The 7,610-nt window shown below is 42.5% G+C and overlaps 1 protein-coding gene across 1 annotated transcript in view; it reads right to left on the reverse strand.

Moving 5' to 3' along the window:
• The window catches only part of IRAK2 (interleukin 1 receptor associated kinase 2), a 119,556-nt gene that overhangs the window by 27,688 nt on the left and 84,258 nt on the right, over nt 1-7,610 (reverse strand). Inside the window, exons 5-8 of the mRNA XM_007945858.1 lie at nt 6,330-6,524; nt 6,182-6,246; nt 3,790-3,904; nt 1,158-1,267 (exon numbers count right to left, since the gene is read on the reverse strand). Coding sequence (XP_007944049.1) covers nt 1,158-1,267; nt 3,790-3,904; nt 6,182-6,246; nt 6,330-6,524 — 485 coding nt within the window. The remainder of the gene's footprint in view (nt 1-1,157; nt 1,268-3,789; nt 3,905-6,181; nt 6,247-6,329; nt 6,525-7,610) is intronic.

Consider the following 7,610-nt stretch of genomic DNA (forward strand, 5'->3'; position numbering starts at 1 on the left):
CCTAATAAAAAAAAAAAAAAAAAAAAGGAACACTGTACTCAGGGGTGATATTGTTTATTTTATGAACCAATCTATTATTTCGCTGAAAGGTGACCTCTGGGAGTGGGTTCAGTTACAAATTTAAAGAGTATCTCAGGGCAATAATGGCTGTACTTTTTACAGAAGCAGATTAGGATGTCTTTCTTCCATGGTGCAGCTGGATATGTTCGACCTTTCAGATAGTAGCCAAGACCAAACGATTTGTACCATCCAGAGACCTATAACCACTATAGTTAAGTAAATTGTGGTCACATCCCCACAGTGAATACTAAGAAGTCACTAAAAATGATGATGTGTAATGTGGGAACATATTTACCATGTTTAAATGAAGGGAGAAAAAAACAGGACATGAATTGGTAGCTAGGTAACCACTCTACATTAGGGCTAAGAGTTGTGTGTGGGCAGGGACTGAAAAATGAAACAGATAAGCAGAGGCCAGCTGAAGAGTCAAGGCTGTAGTATAGGGTCAGTCATGATCTCTTACTGTTTTATTTCCTGTCTTGCTGATACAATTCTTTATTTAATAAAATGAAAATTAGGGGAGACAGAAGAGGAAAGGGGCTATGTCACATGGAGAGAGAACTTTGGGGAAGTGTGAGTTCTCTGGCTCCACAGCCAGTTTCGCCAGATATGCTGGTATTTTTCTGGAATTTCTCACCATGCGGCCAGGCCCCAGGAAGGGATCTTGTGTTCTTGGCTGGAGCAGGGTGGTATGAAGTGCAGGGGTACACACCTAACCTGCAGGAAGCTCCCTGATACAGGACTGCTTTCACCAACAGATACACAAGTTAGGGACAGATCTCTGAGAAGACCCTGAGAAGAGCTTAAAATCCTAGAGGGCTTGGCACTGAGCTCAGGCACCAAGTGGGTGTAGACCAGCCACTGAGTGGGGTGTGCCATATATCATAGGGGTGGATTGTTTATGGGAAAATAATCTTGTTAGAAAGACAATAGTGGTGACAAGCAGGCAGTTCCTTCTGAGCATTATCCGAGAATAAGCACAATCCACAGATACTGAAAAAAGACACCCAAGAGCAGGGAGACAAAGGGAGAGGGAGGAGAACATGTGTTGTTCTCATCCTTGCAGCCCTAGCCTGGACGGTCCGGCTGGCTCTCACCTCTTGATGTTGCTGTGGATGATGTCTAGGCCATGCAGGTGCTCCACAGCTTGAAGCAGCCCCGAGCAGATGCTGACACGCTGGGGCCAGGGCAGGGGGTCTGAGCCGCCCTGAAGGAAAGAAATAAAGGAAGAGATATACTCACACCTGTGCCTTTTCAAGTCCAGATGGCAGGCAGGGCCCCCTTGGCTCCTGGATTTCCTCTAGCCCTCATGTCCTCTGCAGCAAGGGTATGGGTTTTGACACCAAATATCCCCATCCCAGCTCAGACATGCACTAGTTGTACTAGCTGTGTGACTTTGGAAAATATACTTAACATCTCTGAGCCTCAGTTTCCTCGCTGATACTGATGGCAGTATCAATCTCCATGTTTTAGTGTTGTAAGGATTCACGTACAGGCAGTATACACCAAGGGACTGTGCTCCTGCCATAGCACCTGCTACATAGTAGGTGTTCAAGAAACAGCAGTTTTTTTTTTTTTTATTGTGACTATTATAGTGGCACCTCTGTAATTTGTTCATAGAAGGGGCTTAGGAGCAGCAGTCTGGATGGCAGAGGGGCTAGGGAGCTTGTGTTTGCACACCAGGCACACTGTCTTTATGCTGACTTTGTGTGTATTGGGGCAGATTTCACTAGGGCTGATGATTATGGAGTGGGCTAAAGCCTCCCCACCTGTGCCCAGGTGCTGCCACTGTGGTTCTGTGACTGAACCTCCCAGGCTAAACCACCACCTATTTTTCAAGGCCTGTCTTAGGCCCCATATCCTGTAAGAACTGGTCCTGACCATCACTTAAGTTTTCTTCTCAAAAACCCTGACATCTAGAACCAGACAAATCCAATTCAAAGCTTACTGGAACTTATCAGCTGTGTGCTTTTGTCTAATTCACTTTAGCTCTCTTGTACAGAGACTTCTCTTTTGGAGAGTGGGGAGCCTTCTTGGGTTGGGGTGAGGATGGAAGGAGAAGACACATGGAAAGCCCTCATTGTGGTGTCTGGGTAACAGTGAGGGCTCTGAATAGCTAACAATCAGCATTATACCAGGAATAACTGCTTTGTCTGGTCCCTGCTACAGGAGGTGGTAATTCTTTTATGGAATAACTCTCCTCTATTTGATGAATTTATGAAGAGGGGGTTGTTTTGTTTTAAAAATTATGTATTTTAATAAATATTACATTCATACATACTATTCAAAAACGCACAAAAACTCTCTATATATAGTACAAGTTGCCCTCCCATCCTGTGTCCTAACTACCTAGTTCTCCTCTCCAGAGACAGCTAATATACCAGTTTCTTATATATCTTTCCAGACATATTCCATTAATGTGTGGCAAAGAGGTATATATTGGGAAAAATTCTTTATAAGTGTTTTTTTTTAAATTTGTGGTTAAAAATATATATATATTACATTATATATTATCTAGAGAGTGGTCATGAGTGCCCAACATGGTGACTGTACAGTTAAAAATGGTCAAAGCGGCACATTCTATGAGAGAACATACATATACATATATATGTGTATATATGTTGTTGTTGTTGTTGTTATGTGCCGTTGAGTCGGCCCCGACTCATAACGACCCCTCCTTGGGTTTCCGAGGCAGTATCACTACGGGAGTAGGATTGCCCAATCTTCCTTCCGAGGAGTGGCTAGTGGGTTTGAACCGCCAGCCGTCTGGTTAGCAGTCAAGTGCTTTAGCCATTATGCTACCAGAGCTCCTATGTGTGTGTGTGTGTGTGTGTGTGTGTGTATATATATGTATATATGTTCTCATATATATGTTCATATCGTATCGTATATATGTTTTCATACATATACATGTATATGTACATATATGTATATGTGTGTTCTCATATATACATATATATTCATATATATGTATATATATGTTCTCTCATAGAATGTGCCACTTTGACCATTTTTAACTGCAGTCACTATGTTGGACACTCATGACCACTCTCAATTTCCAAAACTTTTTCATCACACTAAACAGAAGCTCTATCTAATAAGCAGTAACTTCCCATTTCCCTGCTCCCTTCAGTCTCTGGTAATCACTAACACATTGTCTCTAGTCATTGCCTAGCCTATATATTTCATTTAAGTAGGATCAAATTATATTTGTCTACATCTGGTTATTTTACTCAGCATAATATTTCAGGGTTCATTCATGTTTTAGCATGTATTACAACTTCATTTTTCTTTATGGCTAAAGAACATTCCTGTGTGTGTGTATCACATTTTGTTTATCCATCCATCTGCTGATAGACTGGAATAACATTTTATAATAAAATTTTGCCTCTTATTTTTCCACCATTTTTTTATGGCTTAGTTCTTTTTCTTGTCCTACTGCACTAAGACTTCCAGAGCAATGTGGAATAAAATGAGTGCTATGGAACACTCTTATCTTATTCTTGACTTAAATGAGATGTCTCTTCTCAAATAATTTTTTATAGGTTTTTATCTGAGCACATTTATCAGATATTATCTATCGAGGCTCAACTTTTCCTTGAGCCTTCTGGGTCTCTCCTGGATGGCCTCTCTCCCCTCTGGGCTCCTTAAGTCCTTAACCCTAAGTTCCCTACCTAGTTGCTGCCTGGTTCTGTTCTCTGATCATGACTTCTCTGATCAGCGCCTTACCTCACCCTGGAGTCTATCCTGTAACGAACCGTTTGCCATGTAGGGATAGATCAATCCGTGAAACACTCTTCCAGTGCAGAAGCCAAGCAGAGGTAAGATATTGGGGTGGCAGCATCTGAAAGCAAGCATTAACGTAGGAGTGAGGAGACAGACAAAAAGAATAATAAAAGGCTCTTCAGCATCCTCTCCTCCCACCCCTGAAATCCCTCTTCTTCCTTCTCTATTCCCCTGAGACCAGCAGTCCCCTCCCAGGTAACAAATGCTATGACCCAGGGCACCAGGGCAGAAAGATGAAAATTGCCTGCCCTCAAGGAGCTCCAAGACTAGTGATCCTCATCCTGCCTCACTGCTATGCAGTATTTACACCTTAACTATTCTATCTTCCAGAAACAGAGCCTTAGAGGTTAAGAAACTTGCCCAAGGTCACAAACTAGCAAGCAGAGAAGCCAGGACCAGATCCCAGGTCTGTTCAAGTCCTGACTTCAGGAATGGGGTTCTTCCCAAAATCACCTTCATAGAGTTCCGAGTCATCATTCCCTCCTGACTCTCCTCCTACCTCTCTAACTACTCTTTCTTGGTCTTTTTCACTAACACCCTCCTTCTCTGCCTTCTTCTGAGATATAAGCACCCTCTGCCAGGCCCAGCATCTTGTTTCATCTGCTGCTCCTCCAGTTACCTCCTACCTTTATAAAAAAACAAAACAAACCTGTTTCCATCAAGTCACTTGTGACTCATAGCAACCCAACAGGACAGAGAAGAACTGCCTCAGGGGTTTTTTAAGGCTGTAATCTTTATAGGAGCAGACTGCCACATCTTTCTCCCACAGAACAGCTGGTGGTTTAGAACCACTGACGTTTCAGTCAGCACACAAGTGCTGAACCATTGTGCCACCAGGGCTCCTTGCCTTTATGAGGAACACTCTCAAATCTTGTATCTCTCACCCCATGCTAGGCTTTAACCTAAGTGCCTAACTGCCTATAATGCTATTCATTTCTGTGTTAAAGTATAAAAGCAGCCATAGACAATATGTAAATGAATGAATGTGGCTGTGTGTCAATAAAACTTTATTTATGGGCTCTGTGATTTGAATTTCACATAATTTTAATGTGTCACAAGATATTCTTCTTCTTTTGATTCTTTTCAACCATTTAAATAAAAATGTGAAAATCATTCTTAGCTTGCAGGCTTTACAAAGAGGCAGCAGGCAGATTTTAGCCAGCAGGTCGTAGTTTGCTGACCCCCAGTCTACAGGGCTATATAGAGTTGGAGTCACTGAGTCTCTACCCCATCCCTGAAAATGGGACAAAACTTGGAAAAAAGGAGTTGGGCTAAGTGAATCAAGGTTCCTTTAAAATTCTAATCAATGCATACAAGCTGTTGTTGTTAGGTGCCATGGAGTTGGCTCTGACTCATAATGACTCTACTTTATGTACAACAGAACAAAACACTGCCCAGTTTTGCACCATCTTCACAATTCTTGCTATGCTTGAGCCCTCACTTCAGCCTCATTACCTCCTTCATCTAATTAGTCTACACTCATTGTCATAAATGGCTTTCAAACTTTCCTCCTCACTCCCCTCTCTTCTGCCTTAGGCCAGACCCTGATTAAATCTCCCCAGAGCTAGTGTTCTCCCCAGAGCAAATGGTCTCCCACCTGACTTCTGTGCCCTCTTCCACTCCCCTCAATGCATCCTACTTCATGATTTTCATGCTCATTAGAGTTAGCTATTTATATATCAGTCTCTCAACTGGATCATAAACTTCTCCAAGACAGAGGCCGGGTGTTTTTCAAGTCTGCACACCCTATAGCCTAGAAAAGGTGAGGTGAGGTTCAGCCACTGTGTCAATCCATCTCGTTGAGGGTCCTCTCCTTTGCTGACCCTATACTTTACCAAGCATGATATCCTTCTCCAGGGAATGATCCCTTCTAACAACATGACCAAAGTAGGTGAGACGAAGTCTGGCTGTTCTCCCTTCTAAGGAGCATTCCAGCTGCACATCTTCCAGGACAGATTTGTTTGTTCTTCTGGCAGTCCATGGTACTTTCAGCATTCTTCACCAACACCACAGTTCAAAGGCATCAACTCTTCTTTGGTCTCATACAAGTAGCTACATAAAAAAGCATGGATTCTGGGGCCAGGGCACCTGGATTTAGATTCCAACTCCACCATTTGCTAGCCGTGTGACCTTGCACAAGACACTTAACCTCTCTGTGCCTCATTTTATACCTGTGAAAAATAATGTAATCATAGTAGCTACACTATAGAGTTATTGTGAAAATTAAATGAGTTATACATAAAAGTCCTTAAAACACACCTGGTGCACAGGAAGCACTATAGAAAGGTTAGCTATCATTATTATTAAACAAAGTGTTTTCCAAGAGGAGGCTTACCTAAGACAAACCTGCATCTCCACCTGGAAAAATCTTTCAATTGATCCTGGGCTTGCACAGGCCACCTATGGAAAAAGACATTGAAACATAAAAACTCAACCTCACCCAGGCAACTTCTACCCTTTACTAGAAATTTAGAAGCACTTACCTCACTGAGCTTCTTGAAAACAAATGGCATGCCATGCCTTTGCCCTCTGTAGTTGACAGCAAAGGTACCCTCACTGATTTTGTGGTTTTGGCTGAAGTCGTTGGTGGCCTGGACCACGTCCTCCTCACTCCAGAAAAGGCTCTTTCCAGCCAAGCTCAAAAGTTGTTCCTGTTTAGGAAGAGAGGTGCTGAAATCCTGGTAATACAGAAAGAGAAGAAAGATATTACAAAAGAAGCTTGTTTTCTCCACTACCTCTAGGAATCCAGAACATCAGAGCTTGGAAAAATTCAAAGCTTGACTGAAGCTATCAGTGAATGAGTGGATGCCAACCCCATGAAGACAGTCTGCCAAAGTAGAAAGGGAATTATACTTCCAGTTTTGATTAAATGTGTGTAAAGGGATACATGTGTGTGCACGTATGAGGAGTGGTTGTTTATAGGGCTGTGGAAAGTAGGTAGGGTGATTTCCATTCTCTTCTTTATAATTCTTGCTTTATGAAAATACTCTACAATAACTATGGAGGGGATCACTTTATCCAGTGAGGAGTGCTAAAAAGAACATGGATAGGGCTGAGCTCAAGTCCCAGTTTCACCTCTAACTAGCTCTGTGCCCCTGGGCAAGTTACTTAACCCCTCCAAGACTCAACTACCTCATCAGCAAAAATGAGGATAATAATAGCACATCACAGGGTAATCCTGAGGATTAACTAAAATGTAAGTATTCCTAGCACATGCTTGATATCCAATAAATGTTAGTTTCCCCCTTTTTTTTCCCCCAAGTTTACAGAGGTGGTCACCAAGGAGGTCAAGTGGCTGAGGCATGGTCGCACAGCTGGCCAGTAGCTGAACTGAGTGCCCTAGTCCTGTAAGAGAGCTTAAATTCTAAAGCATTTGGTTTGTGGATGGCTGTGGTCTACAGTGGAAGCCTAAACTCCATTTTGAGTTTTGACATAAGTTCAGATGCCAGTTGAGTTCTTTCTGACCTTCAACATTGTGGCAGCGCTCAGGAAGGGTGTGGTTGAAATTAGGTTATGCTCACACAAAGAACTACAGAACTTCCCTGAGTGTGTCCTTTTCTAATTTAAATTAAGGTTAAAAAAAAAAAAACCTCACTGCAGCAGAGTGGGTTCCAACTCATGGGGACCCCTCCTTGGGTTTCTGAGGCAGTATCTCTACAGAAGTAGATTGACCAATCTTCCTTTCAAGGAGTGGCTGGTGGGTTAGAATTGCCAGCCTTCTGGTTAGCAGTCAAATGCCTTAGGCACTTGTTGTTGTTGTTGTT

The sequence above is a fragment of the Orycteropus afer genome, unplaced genomic scaffold (assembly GCF_000298275.1).
Source record: "Orycteropus afer afer isolate SDZICR_OR568_19922 unplaced genomic scaffold, OryAfe1.0 scaffold00144, whole genome shotgun sequence".
NCBI lineage: Eukaryota > Metazoa > Chordata > Mammalia > Tubulidentata > Orycteropodidae > Orycteropus > Orycteropus afer.